Below are 27,012 nucleotides of genomic sequence, written 5' to 3'. Positions count from 1 at the left end.
TTTTACCACATTAAGTAGTTAAGCTGCAGGTTTTATTATGCTGTTTTATTCTTCATTATTTTATTCTCTGTGCCTAAAGTTCAGCACCTAAGAACATAACTAAATAAGTTTCAGACTCTGACTCTTTGAATACAAATACAATCGATATATGTAAATGTAAACAATTGTTAAATAAATAAATAATGTCACCCCCTTCTTATTTCCAGCTCTCTGGGTTAGGTGTGTGTTAATTCTGTCTCGGTGTCTTGTGAACCACAGTATGAGTTAGTCATTTTTGAAAGGTACTGCCTGCTTCTAAACCTAAGATCCTGTCTCATTGTGTATTCATTTTAGAATAAATGATCTAAAACAGATCCCTCCCAAGTAGGTTTGATCACTTGCTGATTGAGATTTGTCCTGCAAGGAACCAGGAAAAGCTTTGATCTTGGAATGTCCTGATGTAAATGTGCATCAGTTAACATCTGAATACTCGGGTAATCCTTCCCTGTGCATAACAGAGATCCCTTTTCTGCAACTGTAAAGGCACTTCATCCTTTCCTTTTCCATGTCACCCCTCCTCCTGACACAGAGATTTGTAAATAATCCCAGCTTGGAGTGAAGGGTCACATCCAGGTCTCCAAGGTAACATGTATAACATATATAAAATAGTAAATACTGCAAACATGATACTAACATAACACACAGAACATGTTACATAAGCACACAGCATAACATATGTAATGTTTCCATCTGTCCATAATTAGCAGTTTGTGCAATGCATTTCATTCACTGATGGTAGCTAATATGTGGAGAGTTATGACTAATCCAGTTTTACACTCTAACAAACTCTGAATAAAAAATAAAGTCAGAATTTTCTTCATTTTCCTTCTTTCCTGGCCTTTATTTTGTCTTTTCTGACTAGGACAGTTTTCCTTATTGATGTCCAGGCCGGAGTTCCTTGTCAGTGCCAACAGTGACTCTAGCTTCACATTGGTGCCAAGATTTGCTGCCAAGTAAAAATTACAGCATCATGTTCCACTTCGCTTTAGCAGTATCGGTGAGTCTGTCTAGAGCCAAGTATGGTTTGTGTCTGCATTATGTTCTCAATATAGCCATTGTCTCAGTCTGAAAATGCCTGTCAGATTTCATAATGTACAGCTTTGTAGATAATTTAATTAAATTAATAGAATAAGGACAGTTTTTCATTTCAGAATGTTTTAAGTCAAAAGACAGAAGACAGCTCAGCAGAGACTCTGTATTAAAAGGACAGTTTCCAAAAAGTTTAAAAAATGCAGATTGTAAGAGGCAACACTTTTCTATTCTGCTACGAGGATATAATTTTCAAGGTCATACTGTCGGTAATATAAGTGGCATATATATCACACAGTACTGATACAGGCCACACAAAGACAAACACACACAAATATACACACCACACACAAATATACAAATGTGAAATAATACTCATCTCAATCATTACAGCCAGGAGCTGACTGCATACTAACATCTGAGCAAGTTCCAGTCTCTGAATGACGTTCTTACAATCATCTCCCAGTATGTAACCAGGAGACTGTATCTCAGACACAAAATGACTTTGAATTAAGAGGAAACCTAACCTTTAAAGTCAGAACTGTTTGAACTATTATGTCAGTTTGCAGCAATTACCTTGCTCCCATTATTAAGTCATATAATTATTCAGTTTATTCAGTTACTCATTACAAGTGAAAGTAAAACAGCATTTAAAGCAAGACCTGGATGAGGCAGAACAGCTCTTTAGTTAACTTCTGCAATAGCATTAACAGGGTATATGCCAGGTGTGTGTGTGTGTGTGTGTGTGTGTGTGTGTGTGTGTGTGTGTGTGTGTGTGTGTGTGTGTGTGTGTGTGTGTGTGTGTGTGTGTGTGTGTGTGTGTGTGTGTGTGTGTGAGTGTGTGTGTGTGTGTGTGTGTGTGTGTGTGTGTGTGTGTGTGTGTGTGTGTGTGTGTGTGTGTGTGTCTGTCTTTTTAAGTTCATTTCTGTTGTGTTATTTCACTCATTAGTACAAAGTACCTTTGGATTCCAGTCCAGTTTTAAAATGGAAAGTGAGAATTTTGGAAGCATGCAGATCTAAAGCTATTAAAACTTTAAAACAAATCACTGTCTAAAATGTCTTCAGAACATCCTTTCGTACATCTCATAATGAACTATCCAAAACAAAAGCTGACACTGGATGAGTATGTTAACTAGACCCTGTATGTGGGAGCACAGTAACAGTGCATTGTTAAGAAATCATTAATTTGTCAAGACTGCAACTGTACTACAGAGTAAATTTATCAGCCAACAAAAGTTAACAGTAAAAAAATGTTTTTAAAAATTTATCACTGCCTTTTTTACACCTAGCAAAATATCTCCATAATGCAAATTAGGCATCAGTGAAAATTCTAGTTTATTCAAATATTGCAATTAGTTACTTCAATAAAGATAAGCATCATTGCAAGAAAATTATAAACATGCATCCACCTCATGATATTCTGAACTAAATGTTGATTAACAAGGTTTTAGTAAAACCTGTCCAAATACTCAGAATGGTTGACTTTTAGCCAAAACTGTGTGCTGTATAGAACAGGCAGAAAGTAAAATAAGAGTATGATTATCGGTAAGCTGCTGTTAAGAGGAAGGCCTTTAAAAGACAATTAACATGGGCAGCTGTTTGTAAATGGTAGGAGGAGAGAAACAGGAGGTGGGGGAGATGTAATCAGTAGGAGGCAGTGTGCTTAAAGCATTTGACAGAGTTAATATTGCCCTTTGTTTAAATTAAAAAAAAAAGAAAACTGTTACGGAAAGGCATTCTCTATTGTTTGATTAAATTCATAATGTAACTTGCTTACTGCATCAACAGTTAGGTTACCCACGATGAATATGTTTACAATCAGAAGATTCTGATGCAAAAGGGATTGTGATACAGCTGTTTTTAGAGCCTGATACTGTGTACATTTTGTAGAAAACAGTAAGGGATACCAGGTTTATAAACTTACCACAATGATCCCAATGAATTGTAAAAAGCATGACATATACAAATGGCATAATTATTACTATAAAATGTAAAGACGTAGTCATGACAGAGTTCACCATCTCAAAAAAACTAAAGAGAAAATGACACTGGAAATTAGCAGAAAAATGTAGGACAGTATCAGTGGGCCTGGTAATTAGGAGAAGTTAGTGAGCAGAGGTTTGTGAGGTAAGCTGTCTGTGAATTTGTTGGGTATGCAGTTTAAACCCACTTACCACTATGAACAGATGCTGCAGACATCGGAGAACAGTGTGGATTGATGAGACATTCAGATACTTAGAAATGGAAATTGCAGTTCCCAAGTTCCTAGGACTTCAGTGTTTATATGCCTTCCTGCTGTCTATTCCATTCCACAAGCACTTGAGATTAAGTTATACAACATTTTCTTTAAATGCTTTTGCTACTGTTTTTTTTTAATCACATCATAACTATTTTAAGGGAAATCTTTCAGATGATCTGAGTTAAAGATATATTATGATCTGCAAATTAGATTTGGGATTGCAAGGTAATGAGTGTGAAGTAGCATATGTGTTTTATCAAGTACATTATCTGGTTTAAGACAGTAAGGTTCTACGTGACTTGAATTTTTAAGTGCTGCAAAATAATTGTGAGAAAAATGTAAGTGCATATTTAAAACAATATAAAAGCTGTTTACAAAGAAATGTCTAGTGGATATATAGTTATGGAAGGGTCTGCATTGGCTAGATGATGATTAAACTTGGCAGTGGTTGTCGGTATGTGATGTAGTATATAGTTCATAGTGTTGACATGTGTATACATATATAAATATATATTGTTGGCTGCTTTAGCACATTCTGTATTAACCTTTTGACGTTATTAACTCCAATTCAGTGCTAGTTCTATGGTGCAAAGTGATGGGGTGCTGACTAATCTCCAGATGAATGGGTTTTATTCTATAGCCCGGGTACAAGACAACCCAGCCAGGAAGGGCTAGAGTCAGTGGTCAATGCTATCTGTTTCACTGAGATGGAAGGGTGCTGTTTCTTTGCACCACAGGAATGCTGTCTGCAGAAGTACACTCCATGGGTACAGAGACTCAGAAAAGGAGCTGGCCAAAGAGTAAATGCACAGTGGACATTGCAATCAGCATTGAATAGTTCCCTCGCCCCACACAAGGAGATGGTCAAATGTCATGCCTTTCATCTCTCTTTAACTAGTGTCCTCCAAAGCTTAACTTACCAGCTGCTGAACCAAAACAGGATGTGTTTCAGAAGGGTACATCATTTTGTCTGAGTACACCTGCACTTTAAAGAACAGTTTTCCCAATAAAGGTGGACAGTGTCATTCCTTTATTATTTAGAAGACAAAGGTAGCCAGTGGTTTAGTAGCTCTGGCAGCAAACTGGAAGTCATTGAGTTTTTGCAGCAGAAGGCAGTAATGGATACATGATAAAGAAAGCAAAATGAACCTATAAATGTTGCTGAGTGCAGCTTGCAGAAGTTGTATATTCTTGCTAGAATGGATATTAAGAGAAGGCTTTATTCAAGATGGGGTATAACTACATATTTCACTATCACTTTACAATTAGTTTACACTGCTATTTCCGAATGATATTGTAAGATCCATGCTAAGATGTAGGTATCTTTGTTTTGCTAGCTGTGGAATCATACTATCTAAAAGGTCCTTGAAGAGCAGTTGAAGAACTGGTGACTGGTCAACAATGTCATACATGCTTGTCAAATCCACAAATATCCACCTGTTAAGAGACCATTGTTCTTGTTCTCACATAAACACTATTTGTTACAGAAAATAAGGTTGGGACTGTGCTAAAGGCTGTAAAGGAGCCGTGTTGTAGATTGGAAAGGAGGCCTTATCTGTTTATATGAGCTTAAAATAAAGAAGGGGTGATGATGAGGAAGGAGTTTTGTATGTTTTAAAGTAGTAGGAATGACATCTGCAGTGACAGAAAGATTAAGCAGGTACTCAAAATGCATGGCTATTAGTGGGCCTGCCATTCTTAAAAATGCAGGGTAAGAAGCAATAAGACAGGCATAGAACATTTTGTCCAATGTTTGACTCTCGTTGAACTGAAATGTAAGTCTAATGTCAGCCAGATGTTTGTAAGCCATTGCTTCATTTATTAGGAAACTATAAAAAATTCATTATTAAATAATTTATTCTTTTTAGCTGGCACTTGTAAGGAGATAAAACTGCAGTCTGAATTGTGTACCTTTGGAAAAAATAAATATTTTAAAAAGCTGTAATCTTTTATTAAAATTAAAGATTAGTTTATTCTGTTTCTCAAATAATGCAATCATATCCTTAAATATTTTTTATAATTATTACATTGATATTTTTTCTCTAAAATTATTCCTGCACATTTCATTTCCTGAGATTCTTTCATAAAATTTATAAAATAATATATTATATTACATGAACTTTCATTTAGTAAAATAGAGTTTGTTTACACATTATTAAATATCAGACCAGAAATTGTTACACATTCTCTTAATAATTACTCAAGCTTAACCAAAAGAAGTTAAAACTGAATATTGTTAACAATTAATCATCTGCAAACAATATACTTTACTTCACAATTTCTATTTGAATTGTATTCCTGTAATGACATTTCTCTTATTGCTATTGCTAGCCAATGCAAAAAAGTAGTGGAGATAGTGGACATCCTTGTTTAGTTTCTTCTGATTAACTAATGCATTGTGATGGGAAGAGGTTTAGTTTAATATAGGCTTTATTATTTGAATATAAATTATTTACTAATCAAATAAATTCTGCTGCTAAATAGTTCTAATATTCTAAATAAATAACTAAATAGTTCCAACTAATTGAATCAAAAGCTTTCTCACTGTCTAAGCTTATGATACCAGATGCATTTTTTTCCTAATCAGTGATGTCTATGAGTGCTAATATTCTCTTGATATTATTTTGTCTTTGTCTTTTCAATATAATGCCTCTTTGATCATTATTTCAAGCATGTATATTTTCAGTCTGTTAAGATTAAAGTAAAAATCTCGTACACAGTATTTAATAAAGAAAGAACTGAATGCTATTTTTATCAAATTTATAAATCTCTACTATGATCTATTACCTGTGATTTATTTTAATTATATCTATCTTAACCATTTTTTTAAAAAAAATCCTCTTGTTTAGTAATATGTGCTAGAACTTTACCAGTTGTAGATAATTTATTAAAATTCATTGAGATGCTAAGACTTAGAGTGTTATGATCAGGTAGTGGACGTGAAAATATTTTTACAATTATTTATTTTAGAGAACAAAGCTGTGATATGAATATTTTTATCTATCCTTCACTGAGTGTAAAACATACAAGAATAATGGTAAAATTAATGAGCCTTCATATTTATCTTAAATAGTTCATTTAGTTTAATATATCCGTCCATTGTTAATGTATCCTCCTGGGATTAAACTGCATTTCTTATTATTTAATATATATTCTAAATCATTATTGCATTGCAGTCCTAGAATCCAAGCGATGTTAGCAAGAGTTAATATTCTATTTTTTAAACTTGGTAGCTACCATTGATAACATTCCATCTTTACTGCTATATTTTGCTAATATTTTTGGCATAATTATATTCCTTTTTCAAAGATCATTATGCCCCTTATTTTACTTTTGTATGAGGACTCTTGGCTGGAGTGCCTTCTTTGTGGAGTCTGCATGTCCTCCCCGTGGTCGAGTGGCCTTCGAAAGACATGCGTGAATGGGCGTGCCTTCGCTGAACGTTGGCCGTCGGGCTGGCAACTTGGCACCATAAAAATCTACTGCCAATCATTAGCGGACCAGAGCTCTGCTGTGGCGACCCCTAACCGGGAAAAGCTGAAAAGACAAACAACATGAGGACTGGGATACTTCATACTGGCTAAATTTACATCTATTTTGTTCATTTTTTTGTTGATGTGGGTTTCTTTTCTGTGCTGTGTTAGTTTCTATATATTTAATGAGTTACCCTCTTTCAGACCATTATTTAAGCCATTTATCTTAAGAGAGATTAGTTTCTAATCCAAGTAGCAGAAAATGTATATACAGATAGTTTAATCTATAATATCTGGCTGGATAGTCAACATCTGTTGTGTTATCTTTTTTTTGTATTATTGTCTTTTAGTCCAGGTCATCTTTTTCATTTCACAGGTTGTTCAGACACAAAGCAAAAGTAGAAAACATTTTATGTAAACAAATTTTACTTCCATTTTAAAACCCTTTCTGGAAAACATCTTCACTATTTTAATTAAATTAGACAGATTAAACTACCTTCTTCTAACGTTCTGCCTAGAAATTTTAACAACCTATAACACGTACTATCAGATAGCACCACAAAATGTTATAACTGACTTAGGACCAAAGATATCTTTAATTTAGAAACTTTGTATGAATTGTTTTTATTTTAATCTCAAATGTAATTAAACGGCTATATTTGACTTAATTCATTAATTCCACAATCTTGTTACGTACGTTTGGATTTACACACAAGTGCTTATTTTTAACCTTAAATAAAGATTAACAAATACTCTGCTGATGCTTCCCTAAACTACATCAACACATCTAATGATTTAACAGATGCATAAGGTTCCTAAACTGTAATGTCACCAAATGTCCCACTTTGTCTAAAACACTCTTCAATAAGCTTCTTAGAATCCTATATAAATCGTTAAGACTACACATTTCTAGAATCCATATGTTTATCAATATATTCTATTAACTTTGTACATAGCATTTATAATTACATTTATTAGTGCAAATGTTCTAGTGCTGTCCTTTTCCGTATTGCATTTTTGTTTCCTTCTCTTCTTTCTAATTTGCCACTCATCCTCTAACCTGCTCCCTTTTCTATGTATTCTCTTTCATCTTTCAAACCTTAGTGCATAACTATTTGCTTTCTTATTATTATTTACCAATCACAACTAATTTATTTATTATGCCCATTTGTACCTCTCAGCCTCTTAATGCAAGAATTCTGGACAAAGCTAAAAATAATGGAGAGCCTTAGGGGCAAAATCAAGAACAGATTCCAAAAATCTCTGTTGTAAACCTAGAAATCTGGAGGAACAGCAGGTCTTGCACCAGGATGCATTTTCGGATGGACATAAAATCTGAAACTCCAATGTCAGCCATTATGTAGTGGTGTCAGTTCCCAATGATTTGCATGAAAACCATAAATTTTATGAAGAAAAGACCAAATATGATGCAATACAGCTGGACATTGTATAAAGTTCAGGACAGTTGGAAGGTATGTATTCATTTTACAAAAGAAGATATATGCATGCGCATGAGAATATCGAAAGCAGACATTGAAGACTGATTCATCGAGATGACATCTACGAAAACCCATTTCATAGATAGACTGGATGAAGAAAATCATTCCCAGGGTAAGTAACCCGGTTGCCGTGAAGGTGAATTTTGCCCTTTCCCAAACTGTAGTGTGATCTCGGAGTTGGTATATTTAATTGGGGGTGTGTGGGATGCGTAGCCCCCCACGTGGGTGTGTTTTGAGTGTTCCAGTGTTGGTTTTGTGTGTGTTTGGGTGACTTCGTACTTACCCTGGGAAGGATTTTGTTCATCCAGTCTGTCGCTGTAGTCGGTTTTCGTGGCTGTCATCTTGAAGAATCCATCTTCGATGATGTCGGCTTTCGATATTCTCGGGTAGACCCATATATATATATATATATATATATATATATATATATATATATATATATGTATTCATAAAGGTAAATCCATCTTCGATGATGTCGTCTTTCGATATTCTCAGGTAGACCCATATATATATATATATATATATATATATATATATATATATATGTGTGTATTCATAAAGATAAATCCATCTTCGATGATGTCGGCTTTCGATATTCTCAGGTAGACACATATTTATATATATATATATATATATATATATATATATATATATATATGTGTGTATTCATAAAGACTCCTTATCTCCTTTAGTAATATTTTAGTTCTTCTTTTCTCTAACCTTCAACTATCTTCTCTCTCTCATCATTCAAAAAAATAAATATACCATCTTTAATTCATATTCTTTATTTTCTTAATGTTTTACATATGGTGTGGACTACTTTACCCATTTCCTAAAAATGTGAATATATCATCATGTTGATGCCCATAGTTAAATATCAGAGTACACCAGTTTATAACGAAATATGTTATGAGTGGAATCTTTTAGAAACTTACCACTATTAACAATATTCCTTTCTGCATTAATACATAACAATCTGTATTCCTGGTCTCCCATTTCCTTTTGCTTTCCATGATTCTGTTTATCCCTTTGCTACACAGTACAAGCTATGTTCTGTTATCCATATCACTACTTTAGTCATATATCAGTATAAAGCTGCTCCAAACATACTTACATGCATAGAATCAACATATAGACTTTGTTTGTCTGAAGCATCCCAATGGTCCACAAGCCTAAAAGTCATTATTAGTTGTAGGGAACTGATACATAGTAATAAGCCCGTGCTCTTACAGACATTCAGTAGCTATTTTAGTCATACTGAATACTTGACACATTAAGATATATAAGAAAACTATTTTGTAGAACTTAGTTGGTGGCACAGTGGTGCTGAAGGTAGCATTGTCTTCTCACAGCAGGAAGTTTGCTGGTTCAGTACTTCGTTGAGGTGCTTTTTGTGAGGAGTCTGCATGTCCTCTCTGTGATCATGTAGGTTTTCTCCAGGTGCTTTGGTTTCCTTCCACATTCCAAAGACATACATGGGTAAATTAGACACTAGGTGTGAGTGCACATGTATGTGTGTGGTGGTATGGAAGAACAACAGTAGTGTGGGCATTGGCTCTAGATGGTTGTCAGAGTTGATGAGACACCCCAATCTCATATGCAAAAATGGGAAAAATAGGTTATGGATGGGTAAATGGATTTCACAGAATTTAGGGTGAAATCCCACAGACAACTTTTGTACTGTTTTAAAATCTGTACTCTTATTTTGTTTGTTTTTTCCTTTATTTCACTGCCCGCTCTGTTTATGTATTATACTATACTGTATGAGTTGTACGCTTGCATGGTAAAATTATCACGAGTCATATTTCAGTAAGAGATGGCACCAATTATCTTGACAAATAGAGGGGTAAGGTGCAGCCTTTTCTCATCTGAGTAACTCAAAACCCTCATGAGCCAAAAAGTCTTTAATGGCAAATACTGGCTATAATAATGAGCTTTCCTGTTTGATATTATATTTAAAGGACAGACTGGTGTTTGCATTCTGTTTATTTCTTCAAAATTAGTATTTGACAATAGATTTTCTCCAGTTTGGGAAAATGTCCCATTAAATGCTGAGAATGACACTTAAAATGATACTTCATGTTTCCTTCTTTTCTTTACTTGCTGGTGTAGATGATGTTACTGCTGCTTTTTACTTGTAATTTCTCTCCAGTTGCTCTTTTCTAATGTTCTGTTCAGCAATGCACTGCACCAGTCCATTTCATCAGCTGCAGGGACCAAACTACTATTTCTGTAAACTTAGCAGTTTTCAAGGACCTCTAGAAAGAAATATCTTGACTCCAACTGGATAAAGTAGTTGTACTTTGAAGTTCTTTTGTCTCAGTATTTTAATAGGTCAGCATTCTATTCCCCTTTTAAAGATTTTATGGCATAATCATTGTCATATCTTATATCATATTATTCTGGGTTCCCTACGTTAGAACGAAAGCTCAGAAGATCGACACTGACATCACCGATGCCAGAAGACCGACAGAGCAGTTAACCGACAACTCAGAATCCCGACAGCGAAAACACCGACATGGTAAACGTGTGAGCACGACTAGCTAAGTGTGCGATAGTGAGGGATTTAGAGTTAGGGTGCGGGTAAGGTAAGTGTGTGATAGTGAGGGACTTGAGAGTTAGGGGCGGATTAAGTGAGTTAGGGTTAGGGTGTGGGTAAGGTAAGTGTATGATAGTGAGGGACCTTAGGGTTAGGGTTTGGGTTAAGGTTAGTGCATAGATAGTTGCATGTAAGGTGTAGTGTAGGTTTTTAGGTTGTTGGTGTGCTTGTGTTGTGTGTGTGTTGTGTGGAACAGCAAACATTTTGTTTTGTTAACTGTCGGTATTGTGGTTTGTTGGGCATGTGAACTTTCGTGTTTTTGCGGTTTCGTTCTTGTGGTGTCAGTGTTGTGGGTGTTGGTGTTGTGGACTGTTGTTCTAATGTAGTAGACCCATTATTCTATCCCATTTTAATACGAGAGTTTGCCCCAAGTAGTTTTTAAGGCCAGTTCTTTATCTAGAAAAGACAAGAAATTTCACCATAATGGATCTGGGAGGAATTGAAGGGTTGGTTGAGATTGTTTTCCCGATGGCTCTGAGAGTTCTTTGTATTCCAATGGATAGCCTGTTTTGTAGGTTCAATATCTGAGGAACTGAGGATGCTAGGAAAGCAATTATAACATTACCTTTCTTTTTTCAGGAAGTCTGAAGATTCTTGCATTATTTCTTCTCTTCCTCTTTCCAAATCTTCAGTGTTATTAATCAGCCAAGTATTTTGCTTTAATAACTATTCTGTTTGAAGCTCTTCCTCTTTTATTCTCCCATCAGTGTCATTAAGTACATACTGAAGGTTGTGATGCTCTGCTTTTCACTCAAAGAGTTTAGCATCTTAGTTTGTTTTATACTATTGTCCTGAACATGATCTAATTTACTTGGAAAATTATCAGCATTTCTCCATATGAATAAATAAAATAATAATAACAATGTCCATTTGTTAACCAGGTAGGCCCACTGGATGCACAGTCCCTTTACAAAGGTAACCAGGAAGCAATGTCTATTTAAATGACTTGCTCAGGGTCATACAGTAACCAAATGAGTAGCACTCATCAATACAATTTGTCCAAGGCAAGTTCTAAGAAAAGTTGTTCTGGCAGGAAAGTTCTTCTTTACTCAATACTTTAATGAAACTTTGTTATTTCCCATTTTGAAGATAATTTCCTCTTGCAGGATATTGTTTTTGAAACTATCCTGCCAGACTCAACTTATTCTGCAGAGCTCTTTGTAGCTGCAATCACTCAGAATCTCTTCATACAGTTTCTTGATAACATTTAAGGTCCTTGTTATCATTTTATTTACTCAAAGCATTTGTTATAATTTATTTTCTTAGATTGCAGTTTATAAGCTTTGATCTACTTGGTGGGGTGGGATTTTCCTTTAAATTGGAAATATTTGCATAAAAAGGTTTATGGACTATATTTTAACTTTCTCTTAACACAGATTCCCAGTTCAATAAATCTTATTCATGGAGTAAACCAGATTCTTTCTAGGAAGGATTTCTTGTTAATAAAGAATGGAAATCTTTCTTGAAGCTTTAGTTATCAAAATGTTATCATAGGGCAGTGTTCATTTAACAAATTCACTAGGACCACAATCTTTGTATAGTTGGTGGGCCTGTTAGTGAATATTAAATCCAGTATATTTGACTGTCCATTATTGGGATTATGCATAGTTTGGATAACTACTGCCTCAGTAAGATTACCACACATTACAGTTACTTCAAATGTTTTTGTTTAGCCTGAAAAAGTGAGTATATAAGTGTCATGAGTACTTACCAAATGCTTTCTTGGGTTCCACTAACCGAAGTGTAAAGGATTCATTCTTGGGCAGTTCCTTCAGCATCTTGGCAACATCATAATGACGACATCCCACAATGCTTTGGTCATTAATGGCTTCAATGTGATCCCCCACACACACTGCCTTGATTCTATCAATGATGCTGCCCTCTTTTATTCTCTAGAAATAAAGCAAAACATTAATTGAAACTTTAATTCAAAGCAGCCTGACTTTTGCATATATATGTAACACCACCTAAAGAATAAGGTAACACTTTAGTCTGCTAACCTAAATATAACCCGATTCATTATTGAGTTAAGATTTCTGTCTTCTCCCCACTAAAACCTAATCACCTCTCATTAGTACAAACTCTCTGTCATATCTCATATACTTTTGTGGAGAATAGGTACCCCTGTGAACCTTTCAAAGAAACTACCTAGACTGAGTAGACAGGATCAGCCTTTAGAATGGGCAGAATGGATCTGCCTTTAGCAAAGTCAAATTGGTTTGGACTAAGAAACTAAAGGTTCTCTATATCATTGTTTAATGACCTGCTAAGGGACATTGCATGACATTCCAAATGATATTGTTGAGTATTATGGATCTGTAATTACCTGGCAAGTTACCAAGTGTCAGGTACATAAATTTTGGAGAGACTGAGTTTAAATAGGTCAAGAAGGGGTTGAGCAAAGCTATACTTGGTGTTTTCCAGGAGGTAACCAGGTACATTGTCTGGACCTACAGAAGTGATGGTTTTGGACTTTGATAGAGATGATAAAATTTGATGAAGAAAGATAATGGAGAAAATACGAATTAGGTGGGTAATGGGAGACTGTAGGTTGAGTCAGTGGGGTGAAATTAAAGCTTAATATGTCAGCATGGGTGCTGGCAATGGCCTTGGGGTCAGTGGGTCATTGGGTATAAATTCAGAGGAGAACTAAGAGTTATTTCGGAAAATTTCTGATATAGTTGAAGAAAGTTTGGAGTTGTCTTTTGGAGAGCAGAAGGCAAGTCAGGGGCAAGACATGCTAGGTGTAAGAAGGAGCAGAATAAAGGGAGTTTAAGGTAAGCTCACACCTAACTCAGTCTCTTTCTACAACTGCTTTTATGGAGTGGACAAACTGTTGCTGACGCACTTTACCCTTAAACAGTGTTAGAACAGCACTCCAGATTACTTTGGAGTTGGTAAGGCCTGATTTCTTCAAGTAAGGTAATCCACATTAGGGAACCTTAGGGGACTTTTGGGGACCTGGAAATTGCTTATAAGGCATGCTGCTTACCTGAAGTAAGCCATTATATGGGATCTGGAAATTATTTATAATGTATGCTGCTTACCTGGTAAGATGGAGTAGTTTAATTTAAATTAAAATAAATATATATCAAAAAAATGATGCAGTAAATTCTAAGGAGGTTAGGTATCCTCTTCAGAGGAGCTATGGCAGTGGGGTTTGAGCTAATGATGCTAGTGAAGCACAGATATGCATATAATAATGAATAACAAGTTAAAAAGGCAGAAAAACCAGGTCTATGTATAAGCTGGCATAGAGTGTGGTGACTGTATACCTGATGTTGCTGAGAAGTAATCCAGCTAACTTACTTTGCTCAAGATTATCCCTTTGATGAGCAGGGATGCAGGGGATGTAAAGGTAGGTCTCCAGCAGTGTGGTGTATTTTACTCAAGCACATAATCAAGTCACAAAAAATGCTTATAGTGAATGATGAAACTGAAAGAAGTTTCAAATGTGTGTATGTAACATATCCAGGATGGAACTCTGAGGAGGAGGTAGGTTTGAGCTGATGGGGAACATTTGAGGCTCGAGCCCACTGCTCATACCTAATGTGATTTTGCCTATTCGTATGATAGATATGTTGATGCTATCAGTACTATATATGGTGATCTATAACTAATAAGGAACTTCATTACCACCAAAAGGGGACATTTAGTGGCGTTATTTTTACATGTCTGGCACATGGGTGCAAGGAGTTTATAAAACACTGGGTGGCACACTGGGTGATTAAGGGCTGAGCCAAATTTAGATCTCCTCAAGAGAGGTCCATCTGTGTGAAGAATTATTACAATTGTTCATGGAAAGTATGCAAATGATGACTCTCTGCAAATGATGAGGCTTGGCATAAGATTGGGGTAACATAAATCACATTCACATATCATGGGAAATTTAGATTTAGTAATGTCCTTAGCAGCCAAAAGGATGGAATAATTCAGCTACTGAGGCGGAAAAGAGCAGTCATCAGTGAAGATACATCATTATATGGTTAGATCAAATTTTGACCACTTAGGCCAAGGTCAACAGTTGGTCCTGGGGAAGGATGGCCTGGAGCACGTGTCTGGTTAAGCAGGTCAGTTCTTTATTCTAATTGCGTGTGGGACTGGCCTTTAGGAATAGGGACATGGCACCCATGTCTTTGCCAGATTTGGAAGGCTGTTAAGAAAGTGCTTCACAAGAAGGGGATCAATCATACCCATTTTACCACACATTCATGCAGATTCAGTAGGGCTTCTTTTTTTTCTCAAGACAAATGTCCACAGTGGAGCTGATTAAGAGGGCATATGAGTAAACCACAAGAGCATATTTAACGTACAAGTGAAACAAATGTTTAGCATCTTCTAACATATTTTATCATTTGCAGAAGCAGTATGGTTAACTGGAGACTCATAGGTTCATAGGAGTGTATTAGGCTAATGGCCCTGGAGCCTTTATAACCCTAGCACAAAATATTCCCTGGCAACATGGCACCCAATGTTATTTCCCAGTGCCTCTGTCCAGCAGGGCCACTGAAATGATCCCCTAGGGTGAATTTTCTATTTCCCATCCACTCGTCAAGATTTCTCCTGAAGACGGCCAGTGAGGTGCTTGGCTTGATGTGTAAGGGAAGTCTATTCCAGAGCATGGGGAGACTCTGGGTTAGGAACCTGTCCCTCCAACAAGTTCTGTTGATTGTGGTAATGAGGTTGAGGTCTCTGCCGTGTATGGTATGCAGGAATTGGGATTTCTTTAGATGTAGCAAATCTAGCAGTGCTGGGTCTGACATGGCTTTGTAGGTCAAGCAAAAGATCGCCTCTAAGTAGGCGATATGATACCGAGAAATGTTGAAGTTTTTTTTTCCGCATAGGACAAGTGTTTAAGGCCTAGGATCCTCTTAGTGAGGTATTTTGGCAGTCTTTCTAGTTGTTGCATATGTCTAGTGAGGTACATGCCGAATGGAGCATTGTACTCGATAATGAGGGAAGAGTAGAGAGAGACAATGACCTCTTGTTTCCTGGAGGCAAAACTCTTTTTAATGAGATGTGCCACATAGAAGGATTTTCTGACCACAGTGGCAATGTGATTATCGAAGGATAGATTGCTATCCACTTGTGTTCCCAGATCTCTTATGACACCTTAGGGGTTCAGTGGATTACCATCAATGTGGTAGTTCATGGATACCGTGTTCTTCCCAAAGGGAATGACAATGCATTTTTTTGGTGTTCAGCTTAAGGCCATGTTTCTGACACCAGTCATTTGTCTCCGTGAGGCCTTTCTGTAAAACGTCAACATCATTTGGAGAGCTAATAATGGCTCCCAGTTTGCAGTCGTCAATGAACTTGGTCAGCCAGAGTCCCTTGGTTATGGCCTGGACTTCAGGAAAGTAGATGCCAAACAGGAGAGGACCCAAGACTGAACCCTGTGTGACTCCACTCGTGACTGGTCAGTAGTCTGACTTGGAGTCCGGTACTTTCACTGTGTGAGTTCTGTCCGTGAGCCAGTTTGCAACCCACCTTGTGACATAGGGGTTGATTCCGATTTTAGTGAGTCTATCTATGAATCCTGAGTGAGGAATTGTATTGAAGGCCTTGGCCAGATCGAGGTAGGCTGTGTGAACTACCTTACCTTCATCCACAGCTCTGGTGACAGACTCAAAGAAGTCTACCAGGTTAAGCAAACAAGATCTACCCATAACAAATCCGAACTGTGTGGGGTCTAGAGTCTGGAGATTCCCTATGTCCTTAATTGTGTATTGAATAGAAAGGTGAAATATGTTTCAGATACATAGGAAACAAGGTCTGGATATAAACACATAGCTCCTGAGAGCCCCAACTGTATCCAAGATGACCAGAGAACAATTAGTAACTCAGGAAGCTGGAATAGCCAAATGGGGTGGATGCGAGACATATATCTTATGCCAAAGCATGCACTTGGGAGACAGGTTGGTGATGGTTCCCGTCCCGTACTTATCTAAGGTTATGGCATATGCCAGTCTTCCTGAAAACAGACTAAAGTGGTGGGAAGGAAGTGGGCAAGACCACCCAGGCTGTATCAGTAGCTCTCACCAAGGAGGGTCAAGCAGCAGGCACACTTCTGTATCTGGGCATAGCTGGTCCTTCTGTCATGATGCAAATCTCACATCACCACCAGGGTTGGGGTTACAGCTGCATAATAAATATGTCTTAATGTTTGTCAGAGTGATAGCTCTGTGATTGGCTTTTGCCTCACAGGGAATGAAATGGGCCCGAAATGGCAATGGATCATAGGAAGCTAAAGTTAAATGGACAGTAAAGCACCAAAAAACAATAAAAAAGTGAATTTTGTTTTATAAAGCTCCACATGGTATCAAGTGGTATTAGTTAAAACTAACAGTAAATCAGATAGAAAAATAATTGGGAAAAACTTAACTGTTATTATTGATTTGTGAGGTGCAATGGATGTTGGCTTACATTCAAAGCAGAAATTAATATACATAATGTGTAAGGAGGCTTGACTGCTGATAAATCAGTTCCTTAAGGTTACGGTAATCTGGTCAGTGATATCACTTGAATTTGTCCACTGGTATCGTTCAACCTAAACACCCATAGACAGCTATGATGTTATGCAAATGCCAGAAAGAAAAGATAGACCAGTAGCTAAGCATGTGAAATGCCGAGACTCATTAATGCAAGTACCTAAATAGTGAGACTCAATGACCAAAAATGCAGCATTACATACACTAAGCTTGAAATCGCTGTTCCTCAGAATATTTCCTTTTCTTCAAGGCATGGCAATCTCAAATTTGATATGTATATAAGCTATGGGGGTGTAATGGATGCAGTGGTGCTTGCAAAAAACAACATCAAAGGTGAACAGGGATGTTCAACATTCGCTACTCTCTTGTATATTCAGTCTTTTTTTTGGCATTTGGAGAATTGTTATTATGAGTCTTGACATTTCAATAGAGAGCCCAGGCAGTATTAATGTTTCTTGGAGCTGCAGTATTCAGATCTGGAAGACAAGATTCAGTCATGTTTCACCCAGAATGGGGGGGGGGGGCACTTGACAGATTTGGTTCTTGATATTGCGAGTTTGCAGTGCAGGATGAAGTTACAAGAACTGAAAAAGATGAGTAGATGATCAACAGGGAAGTTAGAGCCAGAACAGGCAAAAGAGTCAGAAAGAAAGATAAGGCAGCAAGCAAAGGGGTTGCTAGGAAGTCTGGCGGAACACGTTGCAAGTTTTGTGAAGGTCAGAATATGGCTTGTTGGGTGTTTGATGCAGCAGGACCTCCACCACAGGACCCCTGGGGCTACTGTCAGACACTATACAGTGGCACAGAATAAGGAGGAGGACCTAGACTGGTAGCAGCCAGCGATGGCAACAGAAACAAAGACTGGAAGCTGAGTTGTAAAGATGGCATCTGTATTGGGTTACAATAAGATGGGGACACTCATTTTTTTTTTTTTGTCAGTGGGATAAGAAGATAGGGATGTCCCATTTGGGAATCAGGAGAATTTAGGAACATACTACTCTCTTAGGGTTTAGAAGATGCTGAGCTTTTAGACCAGCAGCCTACAACACAGTTTGTAGAAATACTAAAATATCACCCTGGAGACAACTGACAGACATTAGATTCATAATGGATGGCAGACTGCAACATGGAGAGCCAGTCTTGGAACCAGGGCTACAAGAAAACATCTACACTACCATCAGTGAGAAGGTGGTATAAGTAATATTACTGAATATGAACAAAGATTAAATGGTGGCTAAAAAGTAATGATTAATAATAATGCAAAGAAGGCATTAATCATCAGAAGAAATGGCATGGATAACACCATGCACGTGGATGGAGAAAATAGCTTTATAAACTCTTCCATGCCAAAAGGAATCACAGGAAATAAGTATATACAGATGATAATAGTATATCTACTGGTAGTTGTAAACAAGTAAAATAAATCATGAAAAGGTACAGAAAACATGAAAGAAAACCATCAGAAGAGGAAAAGACAGGATGTTGTAAACTTAATAGATGAAATCCAGAATAAGAAAAATATTATACTGGAAGAGCAGCAAACACCTACAGTATCACTAAATCAAGAACCACAGTAACACCTGATGACGGGATATATGGAATAGGTATAACAGTACCCAATAATATATTAAGTAAGGGCATGGCAATTCTATTACTACACTTAAAACCTTGGACATTTATTAAACAAAGAGCTAATTACAATCACTACACGTAGGGGTAAAAAACCTGAGAACATAAAAGTTACCATGACACATTTAGTAACTAAAACATCTAAATACAGTAAAATATATGTTAACAGGAACTAATGATGTATAACGCACTCTGAATATATATAAAAAAATCTGGGAAATATTTACTTTCAGCATTTCAGAAAAAAATTGAGATATGCTTATGTAAAATACCACATTTTTTAAAATTCCATGACTACACACTTACAAAAGCAAAGCTAATGCATTGTTATGTAAAAAGCTATAATGTTATAACCACGTGGGACTAGATAATTGTAGATGCAACAATGTTTTCAGGAGATAAATTACATTAAAGTAGGATTGGGACTGAGCATCTGATCTTTGTTAGGTTCTCCTTTTTGGAGCAGTAAATTCATAAAATTTTCAAGAAACACACTTGCACATGCTAGGACCTCTCCTGTTTGTCATCTTCTTTTCTAAAGTAAAAGCCAATACCAAAGGGCTCTGACTGACTAAGTTTACAGATGACTACAAGTTAAGGGCAGTCATTCACTCCCCAGATGACTTAACCATACTGCAGGAATGTTTGTCCCAAATAAATAACTGGTGCCAAAATTATGGAGTGAAACTAATTACCAGAAAATGCATTATTGTATCCTTTGGGAAGCCATTTAACCCAGGGATCTTCCACATTGACAATACGACCCTAAGAGTTGACCCAGTTGTTTGGGATTTGGGAACTTATGTGAACAGTGAACTAACTTTTTGACCAACATGTGTCCATTGTTGTAAGAAACTCCTACTATATTGTACAGCTTTATTGAACAGCTTATAAGCAAAGGGATTGTGTCTAGATCTAGGGATGTCATTGTCCCCCTTTACCCATCCCTCATTTGGCCAATCATCGAGTATAATGTCCCCATTTGGCATGTATCTGTCCAGACACATGCAACAACTGGAATGGCCACAGAGATACCTTACTAAAAGGATGCAAGGCCTAAACAACACGTCCAACATGGACCAACTCAAAGTCCATCAATATATTGGGTATCTTACAGACTGCTAAGAGTTGACCTGTGTCTGGCATACAAGGCACCCTCCAACCCATCAATTATGGATTTACTGCACATGAGCAAGTCAAATGGCATCAGATATAGTCAGTCCAGCAATTTAAACCTCTTCTGCAACATCAACAGAACAGTTTGGAGGGACAGGTATATCTTGCAGAGGATACGGGTACTCTGGAACAGATTTCTCATCCACATAAAACAAAGTTCATCACTGTCCATATTCAAGTGCAACATGTATGGATGGGAAACAGAAAATGTACTCCATGACTGCCTCCTATACTACTAATGGACAGACGCAGTTCTTAAATGCTTTATCCCATGCATGGTTCCCTCAAATTATCTATGGTATGATCCCATTTATTCTCATTACGGGTAATACATAATTATGGACCATAGGATGGTAAGGCCAATCTTTAACTAAATGAGATAGGTTAATCTGAGCACAAAATGGGAAACTGGCTAGACTTAAAATGGCATGCAAGGGCAGCTAACCTAGTACTTAACTATGAATCTATAAACCTGTCAGTGTTCATCTTAACTATTAATTAACTCTTAATTTATTAAATGCAGTTTTTGATAGGGCATTAGACAAAAATGACATCAGTATATAAAGGGAATATGAGTAGCAGTAACATGATCTGATGAAGCTCATTTTTGGCTGAAAGCGCTTATCAACTGCAATATTGTATTGTACTTGTATCTACAATACTTATATTAAAGTTTTTGAACATTTATTCTTGGGCTATTGATTCTGCTTCGCTTCAGCACTCACTACTTTGGATTTAATGTTTATTTTTACCCACGAGTGTTTTTGAAGTGTTTATCCGGCTTAGGCATTGATTTGGTTATTTTTATTATAAAAAATATAAAACCAGCTTTACATTCTTGCATGCATCTCCAACAAGAGATGTACTTGTTTTTTACCAAATTTAGCTAGTTTATTTGGGGTTAGGAATTCTCTATGTGGGAATTTCCAGGTAAATATACACCAGTATTGTGACCAAGATGCAAATGTGACAGAAGATAAAATATGCGATTTATTTTCATGAGGCAAATAAGAAATATGACCCATGGTAATATGATTTAAAATATTTATCTTGTAATTTTATCCTAAGTTTTTTATATAATTTTGAATTTAGGATTTTAATTTTTGATTTAGTGTAGATAATTTCATATAAATAATTTATTAATTTAGGGGTTTCTTTAAAAAATGGTTACTAAGGATTTTATAAAGATTATGGGAATGAGCTATCACACTTTGTAACAGTAACCAAACATGATAATCCAAATCAAAATCTATTGTAAGTTGATGGATTTTTTTTTTACTCTCTCTTTAAAACATTGCTGCCAACAAATACAATTTTTAGATTCCCAAGAAATGAATGTGCTATTATGAACTTTATCAAAATGTTTTTGGTGATACTAAAGGGAATTAAGGTTTCAAACCAGATCTTAGTGTCAATATTAGCAAGGGTGATTTTTTAAAGATGTTAAGTACAGAGTTTATAAGACTGGATTTTTTTTTCTGGTTATAGAAATATTATATTGGGTAATATAACAAAGAAAGTGTGAGAATATATTAGTCTGGTCTTATAAGAAGAAGTTACTTGAAAGATTATTATCATTTTGTAAAACTGTTATATGTAAAGACTTCCAAATTAGAAATAGAATTTGTATCTACTCACTTCAAGATTATTTTAAACTTTCTCTTGTCTCTGGTCCCCATGCAGCCCCCTGGCCTTCCAAGAAACTGTGTGCTTGCCACTAGTCACCTACATGGAAGAGTGACCTCAACCCCCCCAACATACCTGGCTGAAATTTTATCTACTGGCCCTGAAACTGATACAAGGACTGTTGCTCTCCAACCAAGAAAGGGAGGAAGAAAACAAAACAACATCACAAGCTATACTAGTCACATACACAGAAAAGTGACCTAATCCCTCCCCCGAACACACCTAGCTGAAATTGTATGTACTGGCCCTGAAAGTGATACAAGAACTGTTGCTCTCCAGCCAAGGAAGGGAGGAAGAAAAAAAAACACCATCACAATCTATACATATGCTCCCCAATTGCTTCTTCCTCACCTGGTGTTAAAAGCATTTTTCTGTCTTTTTTTAAATTAAACTAGACTGTGGCATGCACATGGATTTCTCGGCTCACCAACCCCCCCACCACCACCATCTTTCTTCCGCCCCCACTGAGTATGCATCTCTCTCCTTAGTCTCTCTATCACTTTGGCACCTAACTAAAGTCAGGAAAGTGTGCTAAAGGCTAAGACTTTCCAGCCAGTATCCTCTTTTCTAAACCAAGGGCCCACTCCATACATTATCAACATTTGTCCTTACCTAGTCTCTCCACTCTAAACACTGTACTACTCACTGATAAACTTAAGTCCAAGTCCCAATTATAGTTTTCTTTTGAAGCATAGTAATCTGCCACTCCTGGCTCTGCCCTCTCTGTTCCCCTACCCTACCCCCATTCCTACCCACCCTCACATCAATTACACTTATCCTACCCAGAGTTCTACCTACATCGACTGCTCACCCAATCATAACCTTCTATTAATTCATTCTTCATTACACCCCCATTTCACTAATTATATAATTGACATCTCACACCCCACCCCCTTACACTCCACCACACTGTCTTCACATTCCAGTTTTTTACAAATAAATCATATTGTTCATTATCCTACATACCCCTATATCACAACATGCTATTGATCACCAACTTAGTACTACTTTCTCTCTCTCTATCCTTCCTCTTCTACAACTACTTACTTCTTCTGAAACCATACATGAATATTACAAGCCAACTCATGCAACTACCACTCTTCAGCCCAAACTCATTCACTTCTCTGACATGGCATCCTCTCTATGTGCAACACATAGCCCCTCCTTAAAAAGCTAAACATTCTAACCTTAAATGTAAAAACTAAAATAATACTAACTTCCATACACAAATACAATGCAAAGAAAAAACTGCTACTCACTAATTCCATACACACTTAATACAACCTACTATGCGGTGACATTCACCCCCATCCCGGACCCACTCACTCCCCTCTTTATCACATAAACCGTCACAAAACCCTTAACCTCACTACCATCAATCTCCAAAGCATCAAAAACAAAATTCCAGATTTTCATGCCTGGATTGAATGCTATAAGCCAGATATTGTAGCAGCAACTAAGACTTGGCTAAAACCTTATATTAAAAACTCTGAATTCCTCCAATCAGGCTTCTCTTGCCTGAGAACAGCTAGGCCCAGAAAAAAAGATGGGGGCATTGATCTCATATATCATAATATTTTTAAAATAGTCCCATAAAACAAACCCACTCCCACATTTCCTACAGCTGAAATACTAATATCCTACTTGAAAATGAATATCAGCAAAAACATCTGCATTATAGTCACATATATCCCCCGGGTAACAATATCCCAATATTTCAAGACATACTAGCCTGGTCATCCAAAAACATAGAGAATGAAACAATCATACTTGGTGATGTGAATATTAACTGGTTAGACATCATACATCATCATCCAACAAACAGTATCAACCTATTTAGGTACACCCAACTCATTACTACCATAACCAGACCTAACAAAAACAAAGGCTTAGTACTAGACTGAGTCCTTGTCTCTGACCCTAGTAAAATCTCCTCCACTGGCACTCACCCTAACAGCATTAGTGATCACCTACCAGCATAAATAATTTGCAAACCAACTCCAGTGCCTAATGTACACCACTATAAGCATACCAGAGAATTATCTCACTTCTGCCCAAATACCTTTACTGATACCTTACGAAATGTCAACTGGCATCCACTTAAAGTTCTACCACTGAATGATGCTGTTGAATTCAACTCAACATTCCTCCATGTACTAGACAATCTCGCTCCTCTCCAACACAGGAGAGTGAAAGCCAACCAGGCCAGTTGGCTTACCAAATCCACCAGACAACTAATGAAAGCTAGGGATAAGGCCTGGAAATTATGGCATACAAGTAAAAACCCTACAGACTTCACTCAATACAAACAATTGCATAATCAAGTAAAGTGACTTGTAATGAAAAACAAGCAAGACTATTACATTACTCTGCAAAATGACTATATGCAAAATCCTAAAAGGTTCTGGAGGTCCATAAACTCTCTGTTATACCCAGGCATAAGTGATAATCCCTCCCCTGATCCCCTGATCCAGACATGGCCCCAGCTGAAACTGCCTCACTTATTAACTCATTCTTTGAAAACAGTATAGTCAATATCACTGACAACTGCCCACTAATCAACCCACTGCCCCCAGACTCATCTGTTACAAAACCAAACTTCTCTCTCATACCCATACCTACCTCTACTATAAAGAAACTCCTGCTTAAACTTAAACCTGGATCAAATCATCCAGATAACTTACCACCAGAATTCCTCCAAAAATCAGCAGACACTATAGCCTATCTCATTAGCATACTTCTAAACAGATCCATTCAAGAGTCTTTTGTTTTCACCATCTGGAAAAAGGCATTTATCCTCCCTCTCCACAAAGGTATAAACAGTAATGATATATCTAAATTCCATCCAATTGCCATCCACTCGCCCATCTCCAAAATTCTGGAAAAATGTACCCATAACCAACTACTTAATTACCTACTGCACCACAACCTCCTCACCCCAACCCAACATAAGTTTAGCTTAGTCATAGCACCACCACTGCTCTTATATCTTTCTTGGACACAATCAACCATGCTTGAGACTCAGGATACCTTGTCTCCTCACTATTTCTTGATCTTTCCAAGGCATTCGATACTGCCTCCCACCCGCTTCTTCCGACGAAACTCGCCAGTTTAGGCATAACTCCCCCTACCCTACCCTGGTTTTCCAACTACCTTACAGATAGACAACAAACAACCAGATGACACCAATCCCGCTCTCCTTTCCTCAACATCAATACTGCTGTCCCACAAGGGTCCATACTAGGTCCACTGCTCTTCAGCATTTTCATTAATGATTTCCATACCAGCATGCCCCATGCTAATATCATCTAATCTGCATGGCCAAGTCTACCTCAGAACTACTTACACTCATCCAAAATGCCTTCATCTCCATTGAAACCTGGATGTGTAATAACCATTTAGCCCTAAATGCTAATAAAACCAAACTTATGTTGTTCACACCCCAAAAAACAACACCCCTAACCAAAAATGAATTTTTCATCAACTCTCTCAACAACACTTGCCTCAAGGTAGTCTCATATACCAACCTTCTAGGGGTGATCATAAACAAACACCTAACTTTCGACCAGCATACTAACACAAACATCAAAAAAAAAAAAACACCAGAAACTAGGCATCCTGTACAGGCACAAACACTTCCTCACATATGCAGCAAGACAGTCCCTTGCCTCTTCCTTTCTTTTTCCATCCTTGCTCTATGGTGCACCTCTCCTTACTAATATATAATCCTCTCTTACATCCAAACTGGACTCATGTTACAATAAAATCACAACATTTTCAACCAGTGCCAAATACTCCTCCCACCACTGAGTATCACTCCAACAACTAAACTGGTTACTTCCCCAACATCTAACATACCTGCGACTAACCACAGCTCATAAGCTAATCTATAAGCCTTTTAGCTGTCCTTCCCTCTCCTCTCTGTTCACCATGTATCACCTAAATAGACCTCTGCGATCATTCAATTAGATGCTCCTTAGTGAGGAAATCCCAATCTTTCCCCAGGTCAAATGCATTACCCATATGCTATAGCCTATGGAATGCTCTCCCTCCTTCAATTAGGTCTACTAGCAACCTTGGATGCTTTAAGACTTCGTTGAAACAACACCTGTTCTCCCATTGGCTATGTACATGGACCAGCACTGACTATAAAAAAAAAACAATATTCCTAGCCGTCCTACTTTTCCTCCCCATCTCACTTACCACTCAGACTCCTCATATATACATTCAGTGCTTTCAGCTTACTAAGTCCAACATGTGCCACCCAGCAACACATAATCTACTATATTAGTTACCTACGATATCTTCATACCTCCCAAACATACTAAATTACTCGGTTTTATCCGAGTTTTGGGGTCAAATAATGGGGTTCCACAATTCCTAAGTAGCATCCCTTGATTTCTGACTTTTTCCCAGCTTTTTTTTAAGATTTCTTTTCTTTTCCACCTTTTGTTTACATCATCATGTGCGCAATGACATCAGCACTGTCAGCCTGTCGGAAATGAGCTCAAGGGCTCACATGTGGCTGCATTTCCGGAGGGCTGCTTTCTTCTGTTTGAATGGTCTGTGAGCGGGAAGGGTACTGCTGCAGAGCTAAGGAATTTGCAAACGATCTGTGAGCGGGAAGGGTACTGCTGCAGAGCTAAGGAAATGACTGCAGTGCTGTGTGTGGATTATCGTCTGGCCTGGGCTGCTTCATGGAGGAAAGGAAATTACTGTTGCAGCTGCTTCAGGTATCTGAACTGATGAGTGTGTGTGTGTGTGTGTGTGTGTGTGTGTGTGTGTGTGTGTGTGTGTGTGTGTGTGTGTGTGTGTGTGTGTGTGTGTGTGTGTGTGTGTGTGTGTCTGCGGGCGCGTGTGTGTTGAGAGACAGGGAGAAAGGGAGAAATAGAGAGATTACAAAACCCAAAATTTAAGGATATAATTTAAATGTAGCTCTTATGGACTTTAAAAAATTGCTGGAATAAATGGATCTATGCTAGCATGTATTTCTGTTTGAGTGTGCATGTGTGTGTCTGTGAGAATTTTAAATATTGCTTTTATAAACTTACTGGAATACCTGCGCGTGTGTGTGTGTGTGTGTGTGTGTGTGTGTGTGTGTGTGTGTGTGTGTGTGTGTGTGTGTGTGTGTGTGTGTGTGTGTATGAAAATG

At 37.3% G+C, this 27,012-nt stretch overlaps 1 protein-coding gene across 1 annotated transcript in view; it reads right to left on the bottom strand.

The window, feature by feature from the left end:
• The window catches only part of GIPC3 (GIPC PDZ domain containing family member 3), a 472,326-nt gene that overhangs the window by 360,521 nt on the left and 84,793 nt on the right, over positions 1–27,012 (bottom strand). Inside the window, exon 3 of the mRNA XM_044053860.1 lies at positions 12,590–12,770. Coding sequence (XP_043909795.1) covers positions 12,590–12,770 — 181 coding nt within the window. The remainder of the gene's footprint in view (positions 1–12,589; positions 12,771–27,012) is intronic.

This window comes from Protopterus annectens, chromosome 13.part0, assembly GCF_019279795.1.
Source record: "Protopterus annectens isolate FY-2018-M chromosome 13.part0, PAN1.0, whole genome shotgun sequence".
NCBI classification, from domain to species: Eukaryota; Metazoa; Chordata; order Ceratodontiformes; family Protopteridae; genus Protopterus; species Protopterus annectens.
The sequence above is the reverse complement of the archived record's forward strand: the minus strand, read 5'-3'. Positions and strand labels throughout refer to the sequence as shown.